The sequence below is a fragment of the Prorops nasuta genome, unplaced genomic scaffold (genome assembly GCF_024137725.1).
Source record: "Prorops nasuta isolate Cenicafe-Biocafe unplaced genomic scaffold, Cenicafe_Pnas_1.2 PNAS00005, whole genome shotgun sequence".
Lineage (NCBI taxonomy): Eukaryota > Metazoa > Arthropoda > Insecta > Hymenoptera > Bethylidae > Prorops > Prorops nasuta.
Genome location: NW_027116802.1, coordinates 3,720,005 through 3,742,175, shown reverse-complemented (window position 1 = coordinate 3,742,175; position 22,171 = coordinate 3,720,005). Strand labels below are relative to the sequence as shown.

The following is a 22,171-nucleotide window of genomic DNA, read 5'->3' as shown; positions in this document are numbered from 1 at the left end:
GTCCTCGTAGAAGAATCAGCCTCGCGACGTGGTTTGCGCACAATAGAGGTCGAGCAGGTCAGGCCGGCATCACCCTGGCGAACGACCTGTCGGGCGGGAGCGGCGGTCCCGGTGCGGGAGGCGTCGGTTCCGTCGGTTCTGTCGGTTCCGTTGGTTCCGTTGGCTCCGTCGGTGGTGGAGGTGGCGGTGGAGGTGGTGGCGGCGGGGCAGCCGGCGGTGGAGGCTCCGCCGCCGGATCGTCTATCCCGACGACCGCCCTCAGCCTCGACCATCAACAGTTCAACATCTTTCCGGCCATCTTCAGCCGCCAGCTAAACTTCTCCGCCGCCGCAGCTGCCAACTGTGGACAGAACAAACTGATGGACGAGCTCAGGCCCAATTTGGGCCTCCTCGGAGTCGGTCTCGTCGAAAATGACAGCTTCCATTTGAATCATAACCAGGAGAAGCGCAAGTGCAGCAGCGCCAGCTCCAATGAACAAGATTTTGGACTCTACGGCGTTCACCAGGGCATCGAGGCGAGCCCGCCGACGCCCGCAGCCACACCTGGGAGAACCAGTGTTGGCGCTACTACCACCGTTGGTTAGTATATATCATACATATTGTACTTATTTTATTTTCTCTATTTATCTTCTCATAACTAAATTAGATAGGCGAGGGAATCACGATGATTAATACGCGATTGGCTGAAAGTGGCAGCGATGAGCCATTGGTATATGTACAGGAAATAAAAGTGATCATCGCTCGTGCTCTCGAGATGGACAAATTTTCCGGTTGTTGAGCCTCGAGTAGACACGTGTCTGCTGGGCGATCCGGCCAAGTGTCGATAATGGGGTACCCCGTGGGGCCGACGGACATATGGTGCTACCTGTTCCCGCGAGCTATTATTATGTGCTCCTGGGGCTTAAGGGAGCTTACCACGAGGGCGTGCTAATGGGGTAGCTGGGACAAGTCTTGTCAAACTCTACTCCGATTTACTCGGAGTTACATTTTCGCCCAAAGGGCCAACTCTAACGTTCCCCTATAACCCTTTTCATTTTTCAATTCCTCGTTCTTCCACTCTTTTGTTCGTTATTTTTTTTTTTTAATAATTCTCTATCTAATAACACAGTATTTGTTTTGATCATATTTAATACTTTAGGCTTCACATTTGTTCATAAAGAGTTTCATTGCAGATTATTTGCGACTGGCAGGATTCTCAGCAGCTAAAAGTTTCTCTTTGTCGTTGATAAAAATTACTGACTTTATTATTGCGAAGATTTCATGATTCTCTTCGTGCATTATTCTCAACTTAATGATCATTTGCACGAGGATAATTTACGGAATAAGAATTGAACCCTTGATAGCAGAAATTTTATTCCCAACCGACTCGCCAACATATAGTACGAAATATTAGTTAAACTATTGACAATTAGACTAGCTGGAAAAATACATGATTCAGGTAAAATTCATCAATGTTGCAGAATATATTGATTAAATGTTAAAGGAAAATGTCAAGGTAGAAATATTTGTATCGATAAAACTCAATGTGGCAGTAGGCTAATTAATAAAACGAATTTACAACGTCCCGGAAATCGACGATATTTAACTTAATAAAGCGCCCTCAAGGTCAGGGCTTTCCGGGACGAAGCTGCTAGAGAATTCTCATGCAAATGAAAGCTCGGTAGAGAGACAGCAGCTATAAAGGAGGAAAAGGGGTAGAGGTTGGCATGGAAGGAGAGCACAAGTAATTTCGTCAACCACCTCGCGTTTTACCCTCCAACATTAAAAGTCACTTCGCGTTCTTTAAGCTTCCATTTTTCGCATTGCACTGAAAAAATACTCTACCACCTACAATTTCCAATTTAATTAAGAAATGTCACGAGTTAACCTTATAAAATTCTTTTCGTAGTAGCTAAGAATGAAATATTTCGTTACAGATAACTTGGAAAGATTTTTGCAAAGATGGGAAAAATAACCTAACGAGGCTATACGAAAGGTTCGAAAGTTTCGGGTGCACCGGTAGGTTTCACTGTCGGACAATGGAAAGTTGTGGGGGTGGATTATGGTGCGATTATGAGTGCTAATGGCCACTGTAATTCAACGGCAGCTGCCGATAGATCCTCGGACAGCTGAAGGCTCGTGTCGGAATCTGCATCATTGCGAATACTGACTGATGATGCCGCGTGCACGTACTTGTCATCTCGTTAAAATCCTTACTAATTATTTCACGCGTATATCATCTGCTCGTGTCCAGATGTACCTTTCAATGTCCAATCGCATTGTCCATTCCGCCATTTCCCACTAATCCTCCTCTAGTTCCTAATCCACGGACCATTTTAGCGTCTTTTCAAGATAGCGTTAAGAATATTAAGAGCAGCCGATTATTATTATTATTATTTCCTCAAATTGCTTAAATGAAAATTTAACAGTTTTAATAGTTACGTGTTGAATTTTCATCTCCTACTATTAACACAACCAGCATATTTACCTAAAGAGCAAGGACATATTCAGTTACCAAGATGACGGGGACGATGGGATATTTAATTACCTCACTGGACTGTGTTTTTCACGAGGCAGATGTTCTCTTTGTTGTCGAGCGGTGAAGGGTACTTTGCCTTCTCTCTTCAAGAAGATTTTCACGCCGGCCGAACGTTCGATTGAAATTGTCGTCAAACAGCTTGACGCTAGGGGTATAAAAGGATTTCGATTATTCTCCGAGCGTCCGTCTCACCACTTCAGTGAGACACATATAATTACATTTTTCATACACATTCATCTTTCTGTATCCCTAATCGAAAATATCACTTTAAACGATACGGATTCGTCAAACATTAACTATTCGCTTGTGGGACGAGTGTATTTCAGACTGTCGTAGGGCTGAATGTATTTTCGAAGCGGAGAAAAATCGAATTTTTTAGGAGCTTTATTGGATCATGCACTATAACGTCATTAATTTTGCAATTTTCTAGTAAATGGAAGCTTGAACGGAATTTTTGGATCATTTTTTGAAAAGGGTATATCATTATTCCAGCTATTCTAGGAACAGCACAGAGTGATTGGTTGTTATGGGATTATAGTATAGGGAGTAAATGTAATTACGATTTGGTTTTATCAAAGAGAATAAACGTTATGTTATAATAAATAATTAAATTTTTACGTAAAAAGTATAACTTGTCGTACGATATAGAAGAAGGTGACTATAATCGGTATACCTATCGAGTTTTTAAGTGTATAGTTGCAATAATTTACTATAGTTATAATATTACTATACAGCATTCGATTATTTTCGCGAAAACACCACGCGATAAGTAAAATTAATATTCTATTATATTTATGTACACAATTAATTTGAAACTTGTCGCTGTTTACAAACAAGCTCTACTTTATGTACTTAATATGACTTAAGGATTAGAGAAGATAAATGAAAATATGGCTAATAAAAGAACAAATCTATAAATTCATGCAAATAAAAAACAGCCCGTTTAATGCTAGTGACATAAGAAAACAAAATCCTGCAATGCATGTAATTATTGATTGAGCAGTTATGAAGGATTATCACTGTTATATCTTACTCTTTAAGTGCAGGCATTACGATTGATCTTGATTATAATGATGCCAGTATTTTGATGATTGTTAATACAATGAAAAAGGATAGATTTACTTTGAAGATATATCTATATATATATATATATATATATATATAAGAAATAAATGTTCCGTTCGTTTTACAAGACGTAGAATACAAGCCCTTTTAACCTATTTTCATCGAACAGTGCGGAAAGTCAGCAGAAAATATCTCGAAAATTGAGAAAGTTGGGATAAGATTGGTGAGAGTGATTAGAGTGGACAGAGATTTTGGGCTGCAAAGGAAATCGCGATGGTACTTGGGTGAACTTGACCGAGTTTCGTGACGTTCACGGGCCAATGGGGCAAGGTATGTAAAGTGGACAGCATTCATCCTTGAACATTGAATCAGCATGTAACATGATTAGGTCATTAACGTCCTAACCAAGTTAGCATAGTGCGAGGGACTTCGCTCGCCACGGTTACCCCCGGTCGGTACGTCCGTTCATAAAGCCCCGAGACTGTGAAACAACCAAGACACGGCCGTAGACCAGCAGCAGCTTGAAATCGAAAGCTCAACAGCTCTCAAGACCACTGCAGAATATCTAATTTCCTCGCGACACAGACGATAACGAAAACTGAATTACGACGTTACGTGGATATCACGCTTATACCCCGTTCACTTCCGGTCCAAAACAATCTTAAGCCTCACACTATACACCGATCGTTCCTAATCGCGTTTCTATAATGGATTCTTCCTCTTCTCCAACTAAATATCAAAGCTTTGAGTTATATTTTTAAAATCTCTGGCTGTACGTTTTTTTGTACCTTTCTTTATCGAACGATATTTTGCAGGAGCGGAAGGAGCTTTTAAAAAATTGAAGCCAGAGCCTTGTGCGTCCAGTCCGCACATCGGTCACACGCCCACCACCGCCAGCTGTCCCACCCCTGCTCGACGCCGGCATAGGACAACCTTTACTCAGGTTGGTTGATGATTGTCAAAAATTCGTCAAATTATCGAGCCTTCCGGGTGTTACTTTAATGCATCAGTGCTCCATTTTTGTATAATGGCATTTCAATCGGTTGGATCCAGCCAAAGCTTTTCCTGCAAGCTCCGAATTTCCTGCTGGCTAGCCCAGAGAGCAGCAGTACCTTTTACTATGGCTTTAAATTGTTTTGCAGGAACAGCTGGCGGAATTGGAATCGGCGTTCGCGAAATCCCATTATCCCGACATATATTGCAGAGAGGAATTGGCACGGAGCACCAAATTGAACGAGGCTAGAATTCAGGTGAGTGCATAGGCAATTAAGAGAAAAGAAACGAGAATCCGATCCATTCAGGATCCATTCGACCATTGTTCGAAGAAAGCGCCGCTACCTACTTATCAACAATGCCTATTAATCTGACAATTTCACTCCCTCTCTCTCTCTCTCTCTCTCTCTCTTCACTTCTTTTTGTTTACTCCAGCCAAACTACTGATGGGCATGAAAAAATATTCAAAACAAATTTGACGATAGACTTATTGATTTAATTAATAACCAAGAAGGAAGTGAAACGATATTGGAAAGAAGAACGAAATTTATGTTAATTATTTCAACGTATTTCAGTTTTTTAATTTAATTTAATGATAAAATTGGAGGTATGAAAAATTGTATGTGTATGCTCTTTATTGTTTCTGTCAAACTAAAGAGAAGTTTCACTTGAATTGATAAAGATATTTGAAAAGAAAACGAAAAAAAAAATGGCGAAAGGAGTATAAAGAATAGAGTGTACGAGTGCGCATGGATTGAACTTTCGTTGTTCTTGACCATGACTCATCCTATAATTGAATGAAAGAAGCGCGTGGGGGACGATGGAGATTAAATTATGGGCGCAAATGTCGATCCAAGACACCCCACGTCCTTCGAGAACTGTCAGCCTATCGCGCGGTAGAACCGATGCTTAAAGGTACTCTACTGAAATTTTATCTACCCTCTTAAACGCAACACCAATCATGTTCTTCTCTCATAATTGATACAAGAAGAGTTGCGCACGGTATTTATATATATAATATATACACATCGCGAGATGAAGGAGGAAAGGAGAAAATGGTGTATCAATTGGTGAATTTTGCCAATAGACGCATAAATGGAGTAAGAAGACGAGAGAGAGAGAGAGAGAGAGAGGGAGAGGTGTGGCCGAGTTTCGAGGAACGAATGATGGTTGAACCGTTTGAAGTATTCAGGGTATTCTTATATATAATGAAATATTCATTTGGACGTTGCGCACGGGGACTGGAAGTAGAGTTAGAGAGGACCAGCGTGGTTTTTGAGGATATTAACGGTGAGTGCGGTGTAGGTTGGGCAAAAGAGGTGAGGGGGTTGGTTGGTAGTTGCGGGGGACAGACGTATCAGGCAAGTTACGGGCCTGCAGAGGCCGAAATTCCGAGCGGTACATATTAAACCAGTCGCCAGTGCGTTTCGCTCTTTTGATATATAATGCAGGGGGTGTTGTTTGAGTTAAAAGCCCGGGAACCGCCGTGACTTAACCCTGTTAAACTACGATGCCAAGTAAAACGCGGTTTGCTTTTAGTCGTCGGTTATAATCCATGCACAAAGCGTCCATGTCAAGCCGCTTCGTTCTCAACTTCAATGCTAGCTTCAAAAGTACCATCCAACTTCCATTTCCGGCCAGTTAAAATCTCGCCTACTACTTCGACAGCTTTACCTCTCTTCCCAAAACGAAACTAGCTCGAGTCTCTTATCATCAAGGCTCACCGAGTCACCGACCAAGCCAAACGTTCGCAAACTAAGCTTGTTGCTGCCTATTTATCATAATATAAACATGCAACTTCTCTATACATAAACCCCCCAGCTGCATTGGCTACTGCTAACGCTGTAACTTGTCTCTGGCTATGCAATTAAAACTCCAATGTATATAGTCCGCTGTGTGAAAATTTGCAATGGAAAAAATATATAATAATAGAAAATAGCAAGAAGTGAGAGAATCTGTGCGATGTAGAAAAGAAGACGTAATTTTATTTTGGAATGTCCTTCCCAACTGCGAAAACGAGGGTCGAATCTTTGATTCTCTCTTTCTCCCTCCTCTCTCCACCATTTTTCTACCAGAATTACAAAGTACAGCGTTAATTGCATTTGTGCAGCACATAGCCATGCGACGCATCAAAGAAAGCACAAAGTGCACGTAATTAAAAAGTCCTGGCCATGCATGGATGCATATATATATATACATATACATATATATCGAAACAGGGTCAAAACAAAAATGCACTTTACGTTGAAAAAAATAAAATTTTCCCTTTGCCTTAACCGCAAAACTTTCCACTGCTCTCCATGTATCCTATATATATATATATATATATATCGAAGCTGAATTTTTTTCTAGAGTTTTGGCACTTTGTTTGGTCGAGATCAATATATCGTCTAAATGAAATGGATTCTGACGCGGTGAGAATTAAATAACCGATAGTTTAAAAGCTCCAGTAGTTTTTCATTCGTTGGGACAATGCATTTCAATTAAGGGACAGGATGAGTCGGAGAGGGATAGTGCACCTTGCTGGAGGAATATTACTTTAAAGGATCCCGCGCATTAGTTACGGCATCCTGTTTCTGCAAAGATGGCGACACGCGAGAGGATGCGGGAGAACGAGGGTGGCAAAGTTGAGATGAGTTGGAGGATGGGGTGGACGGTGACGCTGTACCGGAGGCTGCCATTATATCTGAGCCGCCATTTTAAATTGAATTTTCTCCACCCTAGATAGATCTGAAACGTCTCGGCCTTGCCAAGCTCTTCCTTCGCTTCGCGACGATGTAGACGCGCCGATGGGAGTCCAGGGGATGAGAACTAGGGGATTGAGAGTCCTGAATGGCGGAGGGGCTCATATTCCAAGGAACGGCAAGGACTGCCATCGGGCCCTTTTCCTTTCCAACAAATTTTCTCTTCCCGCATCCCCTCTTTTTGCTATGGATATACCATCCTACACCAACTGCCTTCTTCTTCTTTCACCCCAACAATCCACCCCCTCCCCTTCTCAATTTTTATTCGCTCCTCCAGAAGCCCCAAATAACTCGGATCGCGTCCTTGAATTTTCTTATCTTCTCTTAAACGCCTCTTCACAACCACTACTCGCTCTTTTAAATTTCCCAAAACTACCCTCCTCAATTTATTTTCAGCCCTCCAGGATAATCATAATCTTACAGTTTTCCTGGGCAAATTGCAAGCAATTTTCTTCCAATCAGTCACGTGTATTCGCTCGATAAACTCGAGGGATTTTCCTGTCGAAATCTCTATAATTATAAGACATATTTATGTTTTTACTTTTATCGAGTATTCAGTATGTGTTACGTGCGAGTCTTTGTGCAAGAATTCGGAGAGACCAGCGTTTAAGTCGCTACACGGTTTATAGTAGTTATAATAAATGAGTAGTCAGTGTGGTAAGGGAATAATTCTCGAATCACCGTAGAAGAAATTCTATTACACGACGGAGCAAAAAGAAAAGGAAACCCCGAGTCGGCGATATTGAGTTAGCCGAGTTTCCATTCGACCTTTTTACTTTAATTCGACTTTCGATCGCAGCCTGCTATACCGATGGTTCTCGAAGAAAAAAAAAACATCTGTCTTAACTGCCGGGAAATCAGCAAATTTCCATGTAGCGACAAAAATGAACGTTCGCACTTTCTTCTCTTCTTATTTTCCCAATACTTTCTCACGTAGTTGTTAATTTAGAGGCCTATCATTATAGATATTCAATCGTTCATCTAATTAAGCGTTGAAAATACTAAATTACCGAAGCCTTCAGCAACGTGCTACTTGTTAGGGGTAAGAAACACCGATGGCCGAAGTAATCACTTCATTGTATCATTTTTTTTTTATATTGTGTAATGTATGCTATGAGATTCCTAAGATTGCATTATATTCCCTCTTATGCAGAGAAAAGGATAGTTTTCTCAGTGTCGACATCATCAAAGTAACAGACATTCTGAGCTGTCTTCTGTTGCCACCCCTTCTCTTTTACTCCTCTCTCTCTCTCTCTCTCTCTCCTTGGTTCTATACGTATATCTCCCCTATCTGTATCTCTTTCTCTCCTAGACCCAAGGGACGAGAGAACAGGCGGAGCCATCTCTAGCCGTTCGTCTGTCTATCCATCTCCGAGAAAGCATCAGCCTTCGGTGTGGAAAGGAGGAATGGGTGGGTTGGAAGGGGATGAAAGTGGGAAGGGCAGGGAACCGGAGAGCACGGTTATAGAATTACGAACTCTTAGCTTTCCAGTTCTTGCAGGGTGCGCGTCTTTAAGGGACGCGCTCAAGTATGTTCTCAAAAAGCTCTCCGAGGCAACAAATAAAAGAAGTCACCCTTTTACCAGCCCTCTACCTCGAATAGACCGGTTATCTACCGAGATGCATGCATACGCTCGGTCCTTTTCTTATTCATCTCCTCCATCTTTCCAATATTCCATCTCGCAGAGTATCCATTTTTATACCGGATGAATTTCATTATCCTCTAAAAACAGCAACCGAAACCTTATTAAAGCGTCAAGCATTCAAACAAAAATATTTTCCCTTCGCGAATTATGCAAGAAATTGCATTATTCTTGGCTTTCTATGCTAATGAAGCAGAAGGCAATTATAGTATACATTTAACGTATATATTTATAATAATTTAGTAGAAGCGCTATCATTTATTTAAGCCTCTTCGTGCTGGTTTCGCTCTTCTCCTTTGGCAATCGACAAATGAACGTAGCGAACTCACGCGTCGACGTTAAGTTATTCAAAGTACGTGCACCTTTTATGCAATTGCAATTCATTCGACGACCTGCCGGAATTCGAATGGGAATTATGGATTGATTATGCGTCCGTTGCCCCGACAGCGCTGCGTTTTCAATGTGCGTGATAGGACCAAGCAATCCTCGTTGATATGCTAATTGCTTCAATTACTTCAAGTTTTTCCATATTATCATCGATTCCCTTTCCTTCTTTGGCTTATCGTTATAACAATGACAATCGATTTGCCAGAAACCCAATTTCTCCTCCCGTGCAAAGCCGTATTCTTATCATTCCTCTCTTAGTGGTTGCTCTTCGATATTCGACTGCTAAAAGAGTGCATATTTCTCAGACCCGATTCGACCATCCACATTGGAATAATAAATTCCTTTTATTGTTCCGCAGTCTCTCTTGGCACTCCATTTCGTTTCCTAATCTAACCGAGGCACGAGAGCATCGTCGTAGAGTGTATTTTGTAGCTCTCCGAGAGCACGGTTAAATTGAAATAGAGCGTTGAAAAAGGGAGGAGAAGAGAGGGGTGAGAGAAGATAGGGGAGAGAATTTAACGCTAGAGGAAAAACGAAAAAGCTGCTGTAGAGGGGAAGGGATGAGACTGGCTGGTTGGAGAAGTAAGAGAGCGAAGGAAACAGAGAATAGTTCGAGGGGAGGTGGGGGGAGGGGTGCCAGAGGAGTAAGAGAGAAGGAAGCTTGCATCCCCCCCGTCCTCCTACCCTCCTCGGGAGGATGTACAGTAGAAATGTCGATAAAATGTGTTGGCCAATGAACGGGCTGGGAATGACGTCACAGCTGCCGCATTGGCCAATCAGGAGGCACGAGTGACGTCACCAGCGAGGGTGGTGACCCAACCTCTCTACCGGGACGCGAAGCCGCAGGCTTTTCTCTTTCTGAGGGATGAAAGAGGGGTTGACAAGGGATTGCGGCGGAACGCGCGGGGCTGGCAAGGGAGGGAGATGGCAGAAGAGAGAGAGAGAGAGAGAGAAAGGGGGAGAAGAGGGAGATATGCGTGGACTCTCGAATTGCTGGCGGCGGTGGCAAGCCCCAATATGGGTTTACTAATCCCGCGAAACAATGGAAATTGCTCGATACAAAATGGCGATAGGTAAACCATCCTACCTCCGGGGATATCCGGAACCATTTGCGTCCCTTCGAGGCCGCATCTCGCTGATTCGAAAAGAAAACCCCCAATATCTTATCTGTAATATAGCTATATACGCGAGACTATTTCTTTATTTAGCAGGAAATGACAGAATGCACTTGCCAATCGATTAATTCGATTTTCCCTCGTAATTCCATTATTTTTAAGATATATGTTCCACTCCGTTTCTACGACGAAACAGATGGGGCTTTTCCCGTGGATTGACAATTCATTCGAAACATTCATTTTGCGTGATACAGGTGTGGTTTCAAAATAGAAGAGCAAAATATCGGAAGCAGGAGAAGCAATTGCAAAAGGCTTTAGCACCAATTCCAGCATGCCAAGGCGCCATGATGAGAAATATTTATCCCGGAGCTGGAAGAGGCTATCAACCTTATCCTCATCCTCATAACAGTATAAACGGCATAAATCGCTATCCTCAGGTGAGTTTTCTCCATAAATCTTCGATAAATAATGATCGCTTTTTGTTAAATCTCTTTCATTTGCACGGGTGGGAAATTATTGACACTTTTTGTTAACAATACCCTTGGGAGATCCGTTTTGTTTGAGGATCGACATGTTATACCATATACATTATATCTGATAGATCGGACGAATGAATTCGATGCGTTTCTCGTTAATGATTTTAACCGAGGTATTAAATTGGAGTGCACCTGAGCATACGTCCGGCGCATCGCTATCGGTCGATGTGGCTAAATTGCATTTCGACTGATTAGTTGGGTCGGCCAAATTACCGATTGCCTACCGTTTTAATTGGCACGGATAATTTGTCGGGCGTGCCACTTTGTAAAAACATCGTACACCTGGCGCTCCTGGAAAAAAAAACAACATTTGTTTCAGATATATCATATATTTATATATATATAAATAATTATCGAATAATGTGAATTACTTGCGGATTTTTGTTTCAGATGAGCACGACGTCTTATCCCAGCATGACGCAGCCATTTTCCATGTCGCATTCAGCTTCGAACATGTCGGCAGTTAGTGGCATGCGACAAGACGCAATGGGTATATTAAGAATTTTTTACCTTCATACTTAATCTTAGTGCATACTTACATATGAAAACTTAACGATATTATATCCATATAATTCAATGGCCCTTACTCTATCGAATTTCTTTCTAACTTTCCGGTGGCCGTCCACATTCCGCAAGTTTTTCAATTATAACGGGCGGTGACCTAGAGTTATCGAATAAGTCCGCAAAAAGTCCAACCGGAAATAGCGCGAATCCGACGCGAGCTTTCGCTCTGCTTCGTCCCAAGACGTTTCTCAATTTCCGCACTAGCGCCATCTTACACCATTTCCGGTGCGAGATGGAATATCGCTTTTAAATCGAATCAAGACTATTCGTGAATTGCCTGCTTGCTTACCACCGTATTACCCAGCTGAACTCGAATCTCAGGACGCCTACCCTCCCCCCCCCCCCCCCCCCCCCCACACCCCTCTCCCCCTTTCCTTTTGAATCTGTCCTTCCCTTCACCTTCCCAAGTCTTTTTCTTGCGCTCGGTTAGCACATCCAATAAATTCATTTTAAAAACTCATTAAATCTAGCTCCGCTGTAACCCTTAATCTCTCTCTCTCTCTCTCTCTCTCTCTCTCTCTCGTTCAGCTCCCCTGTATACTTTAAACATTAATGAATTAAATCCATTGTAACTAAGCGATGGCATCTTAATTCGATTCATTCCAAGAAATTCTGTCTGATTGCCAAAATAGCTTAAGAAAGTTTTGAACTCTGTTTTAGGTATGTCTGCGGAGGACGAGTGGTACAACAAGAGCATTTCCGCCCTGAGAATGAATACGGCACACCATCCAAACCTCGCTGCGCCGATGCTGCAATATCAAACATAATTGTAAGCCTATTGGCCACTTTGGAACAATCGAGGGTTTCGCTAATCAAGGCCGAAAACATCGTCTTGGTCTCTGCCATGAACGACTCTGGCCGAAACTCGTAAAATGCAAGCTCTTTGCGTCACTTCCGGACGACGAAGAGAGGGGAGGTAGGGGAAAAAGAAGCACTTTGTGCACTAACCTCGTTACTATTTCAAGTCTAGTCATAATCGATATACTTTTCGTTTCGCACGCTTATTTTTCCATTTCACAAGCCGATCGTGGAGCGGCCATGCTTGTTTCATAATCGCGCATGTGCGAGGAGCGCACACATCCACTACTCGAATCAAGAATACATTGATTCCGGGGTTTTGCGATCAATTTATTTGTCGATTTTTGCTACAATTATCTTGTACAGGGCGTAGAAAGGTTCGTTCTTTATTTCTTGGTGTTTCTAAAAACTATAATTATATTAACACGACTTCCTCCTGGGAATCTCTCCACGCGGAACTGATACGATACATGTTTATGTAGATACGCACGCACGCTCTACAAATGAATATCTTTCCGTTATAGTTTCTTAAGGACGGTTCAGTTATATCAGTTTCGTCGATGGAAACAAAAATAATCATACACAAGAGATTGTACATAATAAATGAGAGATAGATATACATAACGTAATAAGCAGGTATTCTAGCATATGCGATTTTTCAATGTCCTTTTAAAAGTGTGAGCATACCCTTAGTGAAATATTAGGCATTGATTTGTGTGCTTATGTTGACCAGGATTTTAAATAACCGAGGAACGATGGGAGGATATCTGAAAGTGTCTTGCGTTCGAAATTTGAGAGGTGTCAGGGTGAACGCCATCCACTTCCGTTTTCTTTGGTCTCACCACTTTTCCGTCACGCGCGCGCGTAATTCAAAATTCACCGGTTTTAATTGAGAAGAAAGAGTCAATCGTGAAGTAATTAGAGAGAAGACAGGGATTAATTTTCGTAATATATAATTTAGAATGTTTTCAAGCGTTTCTCGCCCTTACGCCTTTCAGTCGTGATATTTGGAGTCTGTCCAATCAACAATCGTCTATATCGGTGTCATTTTTCGATAACTGTCTAATCAATATACTGACTCGAGGAGCGGAGCTGCAGACTACATTGTTTTTATGTAGTTTCTTGCTGCGATTCATACTAATATCGCTCGCGGTGTCCCACGCGAAATGTTCCTAAAAGTTTGTAACATATCACACAGAACACCTACACGCTACTAACATATACCGAAGAAGCGCCGCATTTAACTCGTCGTTGCGGAAAGACGCGCGCTAATGATACATGATAACTCACACATATACATACATACACTATAACTACACGTGTGTCAAGAAGAAAAGGTAAAAAAATATAAGTGGAAATGCGTACCGGGCGAGCGCAACATAGTTTTAAGCAAGGGTCACGTATTGTACGTATGTGTTGTACATAGCTTAAATAAAAATTACATTTAAAACTATTTTATTTCACCGTATTAATTATAGTACACGCTTCCTCCAATCACGAATGTAAGGATCCAGTACTTTGCTCCAATCCTCATCCTCGTCATGAGCAAGACGAGTCCCGAAACCCATATTTTTACTCTTCTTCTCCTTCCTAACGCTCTCGTGCCTATGGCTGACAAGCTGCGACACCGATGTCACGTTTCCACTCTCGAGGTCCTTTTCCACTGCTTTTTCCGCCGCTCTTTCCGCCGCCTCCTCTACCGCCTGCTCCGCAGCTCTTTCCAGATCCTCCTTGCGTATCGTCCTGATCATCCCAAGACACGCAAATATTAACAGTATGCGATACTGTCGAAGAAGAAAACTCTCTTGTAATTGAATCGATCGATTTCAGGGATTGGCAAAATTCTACGCTGCACTTTACAGTATTAGGGATATATATATATATATATATATATATATATACATGTATATATACAAACCATCAGTTTCATGTTGCGTCGGTGCTGTCCAAAGGAGACAAAGAGATGGAGGAGAACTAAACTGAGGAAAAATCTGACCGATCATTTATATGTTTACCGTGCGGCCACTTTCCCGTAGTCTCATCGAAGAAACCCTACCAGTATTGCACCATATTTCTAACAATTATCTATAATTTAGGTCCAGTCGTAAATTCTTATCGATTCCAGCACATTCGACCCAAATTATTATGGCATGTTCGTGAGGCAATAGCACATTTTTATCCTATGACACACGAGTTCGCATTCAGAGATTTTCCAGAAGATTCGCAAAAAAATAAAACATCTTATTTATATTCCACAAATAACAATTATTTATTTCTAATAATCTCCAGTAAATTCAGGCGTTTATACATCTCGTATACAAAACGAAACTTAAGCTAAATATAACATTACAATAGAGTTTCAGCTGAGGTAAATGACTGAAAATGAAGATGGTTGTCAAGGATGATGATGATGATGATGAATCTCGGGCAACGCGTATTTATTTTCCTCGTGAACGGGCAGAGGTACTTCCACGGGATAGGGGACAGGTTTATCCACGGGGACAGGGACATGTTTGGATACGTGAACCGGAACTGGCCTTTCGACGTAAACCTTCACAGGTACAGGTACGGGATTCTCCACTGGATAAGGTACATCCTTTTCAATAGGGTAGGGAGCCGGTACCTTAATACTAACCTTGACCGGTACAGGTTTGCTGACGGGGACAGGTACGGGTTTGTCCACGATGACCTTGACCGGGACCGGAACTGGTTTCTCAACCGGATATGGTACCGGTCTCGATACAGGCACGGGATAAGGTTTGATCACTGGTACCGGTACTGGTTTGTCCACCTCCACTTTAACAGGGTAATGCACGACCTTTTCTACTGGTACGGGCTGAGGTACTTTCACAGGTACCTTATAAACTACCGGGATTGGCTTTTCTACAGGGACAGGTTCAAGCACGGGTACTTTAACCTCGTAATGAACTTTTTTCTCTACTGGATAGGGACTTGGCACGTATACTTTTACTGGGACTGGATGATCGACCGGTACCGTGACCGGATAGGGTACCTCTTTCACCACTGCTACCGGACGTGGAATCTTCACTGGTACCTTCACGATGACTTTTACGGGATAAGGTACCTGCTTCTCGACAGCATAGGGCTGTGGCACGGGCACCTTCACTGGATATGGTATCTTTTTCACTACTGGATATCTAATGGTTTTCTCCACTGGATAAGGCACAGGGACTTTCTTTACTATAGTCACTGTCTTTTGAATGTCCTCGTGCACATCGTGCACAACGTTGTGACTGAGAACGGGAGCTCCGTGAAATTCCTCAGGCCCAGCATCCTCCGAAACGATCGGATAACCACCATTCACGGGGACCACTGTCCGGGCAGAGAATAGCTTTTAAAAAAGTCAAGCTATAACGCAGTTAATGGATTAGTTTCAGAAGGGACTTACGAAAGGACGCTGCTTCTGATGGTTCGGTTTCGGGGACCTTCAAATTGTCCTCCGTGTTGTGTAAGTGTGGATGTACGTCGGTTGCACCTTCGTCACTTCTCTCCACGCTGTACAACGACGACTCGGGATAGTCGTGAATTACTTGCTGGGTGTACCTCGTAAATGGAGCTTCGCGAATGTAGAAGGGTCGATCGAAATATCGTCGATGCTGAGCAGTCACCGTGGATGCCAAGAAGATTGTCAGAATGATTTTTACGCAATCCTAAAAGAGAATAATAATAATAATAACAATAATGATTAATATAACGTAGGGATGATAGTAAAAGATTGCACACGACACTCGATGCTCCACGTATATGTCTATACATTGATAGCACGATGCTCGAACACTGAACGTACCATGGGGTGACCCATGATGGGTGTTTGTATTTTCGAAGAAGAAAGATCCTATGACTCGGAGGAGTTAAATCCAAGCAGGTGCAGTTATAACAAGCGAATCGCTGGCACGCTTGGTTTCTTTTATAGTCGTTCCAGTGAATTACCGACGCGGAGGCTGAACACACGCCTATGTTCTTTCTTCTTCGTCCTCTTCTTCTGCAAGATGCCTTCTTCTGGGGCACGGGATAACCACTTTCCCGTCCTCGAGCCGTTGTACCCGTCGAGGCTGCTGAAAGTGAAATCTACAAGATAATGCGCGATCTAACGCCATTATCCCCAATGGATCGATTCCATCTGGTAAGATTGGAAAATTACGGATTGCCAAAGGTCCCTTATCTCTCGACCCGTTTTCCTCTTCCGGACCTTTCATGGTGTTTCCAGTCTAACTTATTAGCAAGACCTTGACACTCTCTTCCGTGAATTCAACTGGTTCTCATCTGGTCTGGAAAATTTATCTCATTCTCTCTGGAAGCAATTAGCCGTCCAAGGCATCTCCACTTTCTACTTCTAGAGTGTTTCTTTTCTCGGGGGTTTTCCCCTTTTTGGCTTGCACCGGACACCGACCATTCAACGAAAAAATCGTTATGGGAAAAATATTATTTTTCGTAAGCTTATAGCTGAGAGTTTTTTTTTTATGTGCTAATGAAACGAATATTTAAAGAATAACTGAAAGTGCTCGTGCTTAATCGTATACCGAGAAAATAACTGATTTTTGCGGTTTTCACGCAAAGCACGCTACTTTTGCCGGTCCAGCGAGTACTGCATTTCCTCGGATATAATTATCAGTTAATAATCTTGAGCTTACTAGACCGCGCGCAAAGATGGATTCTCTGTCGCATTCCTGGAGCCACTTCGCCACTTATCCGCGCACTTCGTTAGCCGCGATATCGTGCAAACTGCAGAAACGCCTGACGCACACGTTAGGAGAGAGTGTTTTCAAAGGTATTTGCAACGAACAATGAAAATGTTGTAGAGAAAATCATTAATTGTGTGGCCCAGACAAAAATCTGTTCTAATGCACGTATAAGCAAAGAAGCTTATTGATATGCTACATTAAACGTAACCGCTTTCACATTTTATCCGAATAAAATTTTCTTCACTGAGTGGGATAATCTGAAGATTATTTAGCTTATGAAAACGTGAAATATAAAGAGAAGGTTTTGCATACCCTACCTTGGGTTAAAAATTATTGATTTTTTCATGGAGAGAGAGTCAGTTTTCAGAGAGAAAAGATAGTTTTTGCTGGTTTTATTTGGAACAACGCACATATTTTCGGTTATCTATGTTACGCTGGTAAGGACTAAAATGTGCTGTGTTCAGACATCGACGAAAAATTTCTACTCTCTCGTCCGCGTAAGAGTGTTTGATACGTGCGGTGGAACAACAGCTTTAGTAGCATCGTTTACCTGATGTCGGTAAAGAATTATGAGCGCTAAGGCTGATTTTAAACGGGTTTGGTGCCGCCTCTGAGCAGCTAGCCGTTTACGCACAGTTGTGATAAAACTGGCGATTCATCAATAAAAATTAATCTCGCTGTCACACACAGCGCATTATTTTCATTAATAATTATTCGATTGTATCATTTTATATCGTACCGACTTTGTGTATATTGCTAATAAAGCGATTTTGGGGAATGTTATTAAAAAATTACGATATAATTAGCAACTATTTTATGCTACATATTATTATCCTTTTCCAAGGTAAATTAGGAAAGGATCAAAAATTTTGTTGTGCCGTAAAACCTTGTTTATTGAAAAATATGGTACTCTTATATTTACTGTACATAATTTCTTCGCGCGTGTGGTAAGTAACGTCTAGCCGAAATATTCGAGAAACTCTTATCAACTCTTAAAAGAGAGAGAGAGAGCTTTTCCTAATCACATAAAAAGAATTAAATAAAGAACGCAAAATACCAATTTGTATTGCAAAATTTGCACTCATCTCTTCATTGTGACATATGAAAAGGCACACACCCTGCTCTATTTTGGAAGGACAAATTTGTAATTAAAATCGCATAGTTTAACAATGCTGATTTATCAATTGATTTCTCTTTTAATTAGTTTTACGATAATTTAATGATCTCTCTAAGGACTAAAGTATTTCTGCTTTTCTGCTGCTTAAACTTTTCTTGATGAGTGCCCAGTCCTCTAAAATATCAGCATCATTTAACATATACACAATATAAGGTCCTGCCACTGAAACTGCTCTTCTTCTTTCTGTATGATTTCTACGTCGTCTGCCAGTTGAATTTAGCCATATATCTGCATGAATGTCAACATTATTCCTGTCTTCCTCCAGCCTTCTGATTTTTTCTTGAAGATCACTATGTATACAGTCCCATATCAGCTCTTTTTCACTTTCAAAGTTCTGAAGAGCAGCTTGCTCTTCCGCCATAAATTTATTTTGAATATTTTGTAATCTATACTGTTTTAATATCCCTGCCACTTCCGTTTTCGTTTTCATATTCTCCTTCAGTCTTTCGAGAGGAATTAAATACTCCTCAGATTTGCCAACACGCACTTCTCCTAGTTTTGTATCTACCTGAGTTATTCTTTCTCTGTACAATCTGCAATAACATCATTTTATTATTGTTTTACTAAGTCTTAATCTAAAATTAATTAGCATACTTAAAGAAAATTGAATTCTTTTAAGAAAAACTTACTGTTCCTTGAGAAGAGTGAACTGTCTTTCTAAATCTACCAAGTTTTCCATGCATTCTGTTCTACGCCTTTCACACTCATCTTCATCCATCTCAGAGGAATCATCGCTATCGCTGTGCTCTGCACTGCTATCGCAAGATGCAGAGCTTTGGTTACTGTCATTACTATCATGAGACATTTCTTCTCCTTCAGGCTCAGATTCATCCTTAACACTAGGCATTCTTCCTGTGGAATTATTTAATAGAAAGATAAAATCAGCAATAACAAAATATTGATCAATAGCAGTATAATCAAAAACCGAATGCAGTATTTTATCAATTTCTTTCAATTTAAATATTGGTGAATTTTCAATAATTTCGAAAGAGGTGTTTATAACCTCAAAAACTGTAAATCCTCATACAAATCTATTAGAATGAATAACTATCGGAAAAAAGAAAAAGCTTTTCACTTCGCATAGAGTGTACAAAAATAGAGTTAGTTTAATTAACGATATTTTTGTACTTAGAGTGAAGGAATGTCGGTTGCTCCTTAATCCTGACCATGTAACAAACTTTAAATGTTATCAAAAACACTACGCTGTCAACTATCATTAACCTCTAACTAAAGCGTAATCTTATCGGCCATTTTTGTTTTCCTGGATCATGTGACTTGAGAGCGCGTGCGCGGCAAATTTGAATATTTCAATTTTAATGAAATTCCTCAAATTCTTGTGCAAAAATGTTTTAGCCAAGTTTTTTACTAATTTAAAAGTACTAAGCAAGAAAACCGACATCCAGTGTCATTAAAATGAGAGATTAGATTACTCAAAACATTCATATATCGTTTATTATGAAAATTTGGTTACGTATCTTAGTACATTTGTCATGGAAATTAAACTTATTGAAATTATCAAGTGGAACGGTGGAGAATAGAAGAAGGAAATGAGAAAACAGAAGCTTATTGTTTAAAAGTTTTATACAGCTTGAGGCGAAATGTTCCAAGATGTCGGTTTTTGTGTCTAGGCCATTTTCAGGAAGGTCTTTCCTTATTAGCTTTGTAACTGCTTGACCTAATAAGCCGTATATACAACCTCAAGCTCTATTATTAATAAGCTGTAGGTCATCAAAACAATATTAATAAACGAATCGAGGAATAAACATATTCATGGTTTGAAGGGACGATATCAGCTCTATTGACAACTCTACATTCAAATATATATATTCATATATTTTTTTCTGCATTTATATATATGTATATATATATAATATTGTTATTTAATATTCCATCGGATACAATAATACATTTGGACCTGTATAGAACAAACAGACAGATAATGCAACATTCGCATAATCGTATAATATATATATATATATATATATATATATATATTTATATATATGTTATATATATATCTAAATATATATATATATATATAGTAATAATTAATATACAACGTTGGCGCTTAATTATTGCTAATTTAGAAATCTCCAATAGTCATTCTACAGTGAAGTTTCTTTTAATATTTTTAAGTCTATTACTTTATTAAATAGCAAATAAGTTCTCATCTTAAAATCATCCTTTCTATCAAAAAATTGTCAAGCTGGCAATAATTAAGCGAAAACGACGGTACACATATGTGTGTACATATATGTATACTATTATACATACATTTTGTATTCTGCGCTTCGTAAAGGTCTCTTTTAATCGAGAGAGAGAGAAAGAGAGACAGAGAGAAAAAGAAAGGTACAGCTCGTTTCGTGCATTTTTTTTTGTATTCGTATGAAAAATGTTGGAGGCAGCGTCGGCCATAGGAAGATCTCCAATCATAAAAAGGTCCTTTTCATTTGCGGTAAAAGTGTAGTCGTCTTAACACTTAAATTTTTGCGAAAAGAAAGCAACGCAACGATAAATTATTTTTGCGGACGTGTTTTAGTCATATTTGCGTCATCGCTTTATCCGCGGTCTTCGTGAAATAATTAATCGACCGTTTTAAAGCCGCTGGCGCTCATCGGACGATCTCAATAATACCGAAAGAGAGAAATAGAGAGAATGAGGAAGGGGGCAGGGGATTAATATATAACACGGGATGAGTTAGATTACGACTGCGATATCTTCCCGTGTAACGACGGCCTCTCACAGACGTTTAATTAATATTCATTTCATGCAACATTTATCGCCAAGCCTTCGCGGTTCGCCGGAATAAAATTCATTGATTGCACTGGACTTGCAAGTCTTGATGAGTAGTCGATCGCTTAGAAACCGCCCAATAGGTTGGATTACTCCGGGAAAATGAAAATCGTGCCGAGTTTTTCCGAGCCGCGAAGGCCTTGTTTGAATTTATCGATCGACTTTATTCGCAGCTATTATATGGGTGCGTTCACACCGAACACAATGATTTATAAGTACATCGCTAAAGCATACCTCATTCCGAATCCAACGGCTAATGCACCCGGTGGTACATTATTCTTTTAACGAACGCTCGTACTTGTTTCTTTCGCGATTGATCGCTTATCTCTATTGCTGGCTGCTCGCTCGCCATTTTCATCCAGGAGATACCGGGACATGCTTGTAATCCTAATATAAACTATATATAATAATATTATGTACAACTCGCGTAGCTTTATCTCTCTTTCCCTTTCACACCTTATATAAATATTCTATATGAACATTTTACTCGTGACTCGTGAATATAATTCGAAAAAGTTTGATATCGTTTTAGTCAGTTTCGATAAATTAATTTGGCAAAATTGTGCTCCGTTCACACCTGCGGTGATTCTATCGTAATGTCTCGTTCGTTAGAAAAGAAACTGAAGCTTCGCTATATTTTCGCTCTAAGAGACGCTTGTCCTTTGGTCCTTGTTAGGTTAGAAAACGCTTTTAATGGAGGAAGGTATTCAGCGCTTCGTGAGAATAGCTGGGCTTGAGGAAGAGGAGGGAAGGTGGGGTTGGGAGTGGGGTGAGGGAGGGGGAGGGCAGTAGCAGCAGCACCACCACCGACCGAGACTCGCGCGCGCTTCATTCGAGCGATGTTTCGAGAAGCGAAGAGTGCCTCGCATGTCCCGATCCCGTCGATTATACGAGCCTTACGAACCTTCTTAAGGCTAGTGACTCGATACAGTTTCGCTCGGAGAGAGCGATAAATAGCGGACTCTCGAGGAAAGTCGAGAGACAGACGAAAGGAAGTGGGCGGAGGCAAAAGTGCAGTTTCCTCGCCTCTGCTGACTGCATTTCCGACCACCTAGAAAAATTGACATCGCCAACGGTGACCTAAACACGTTTCAGAGTCCACACAATTCATTGGTTGCATTATTTCTTCCATTTT

General features: G+C 40.9%; 3 protein-coding genes across 4 annotated transcripts; 1 reads left to right on the top strand and 2 right to left on the bottom strand.

Annotated features, from left to right (window-relative positions):
* LOC136773334 (homeobox protein unc-42-like) lies at positions 1 to 13,763 on the top strand. 2 transcript variants are annotated; one of them, XM_066726923.1, is made up of 6 exons: positions 1 to 579; positions 4,399 to 4,526; positions 4,726 to 4,833; positions 10,720 to 10,902; positions 11,392 to 11,491; positions 12,208 to 13,763. In XM_066726923.1, exons 1-6 carry the CDS (start codon positions 360 to 362, stop codon positions 12,330 to 12,332), a joined length of 864 nt encoding a protein of 287 aa, XP_066583020.1. In that variant the 5' UTR covers positions 1 to 359; the 3' UTR covers positions 12,333 to 13,763. The 2 variants fall into 2 exon arrangements, with proteins under 2 accessions (XP_066583020.1, XP_066583019.1); XM_066726922.1 differs by having other exon boundaries at positions 220 to 579; positions 12,226 to 13,763.
* Positions 13,764 to 14,677: 914 nt separating this feature from the next.
* LOC136773438 (mantle protein-like) lies at positions 14,678 to 16,746 on the bottom strand. The gene is made up of 3 exons (XM_066727129.1): positions 16,172 to 16,746; positions 15,773 to 16,034; positions 14,678 to 15,696 (listed from the first exon to the last, which is right to left on the bottom strand). Exons 1-3 carry the CDS (start codon positions 16,184 to 16,186, stop codon positions 14,759 to 14,761), a joined length of 1,215 nt encoding a protein of 404 aa, XP_066583226.1. The 5' UTR covers positions 16,187 to 16,746; the 3' UTR covers positions 14,678 to 14,758.
* A 1,202-nt stretch (positions 16,747 to 17,948) lies between these two features.
* Positions 17,949 to 19,558, bottom strand: Brms1 (breast cancer metastasis-suppressor 1-like protein). The gene is made up of 3 exons (XM_066727130.1): positions 19,372 to 19,558; positions 18,873 to 19,095; positions 17,949 to 18,776 (listed from the first exon to the last, which is right to left on the bottom strand). The coding sequence occupies exons 2-3, from the start codon at positions 19,088 to 19,090 to the stop codon at positions 18,302 to 18,304; spliced, it is 693 nt and encodes a 230-aa protein (XP_066583227.1). The 5' UTR covers positions 19,091 to 19,095; positions 19,372 to 19,558; the 3' UTR covers positions 17,949 to 18,301.
* Between the last annotated feature and the right edge of the window lie 2,613 nt (positions 19,559 to 22,171).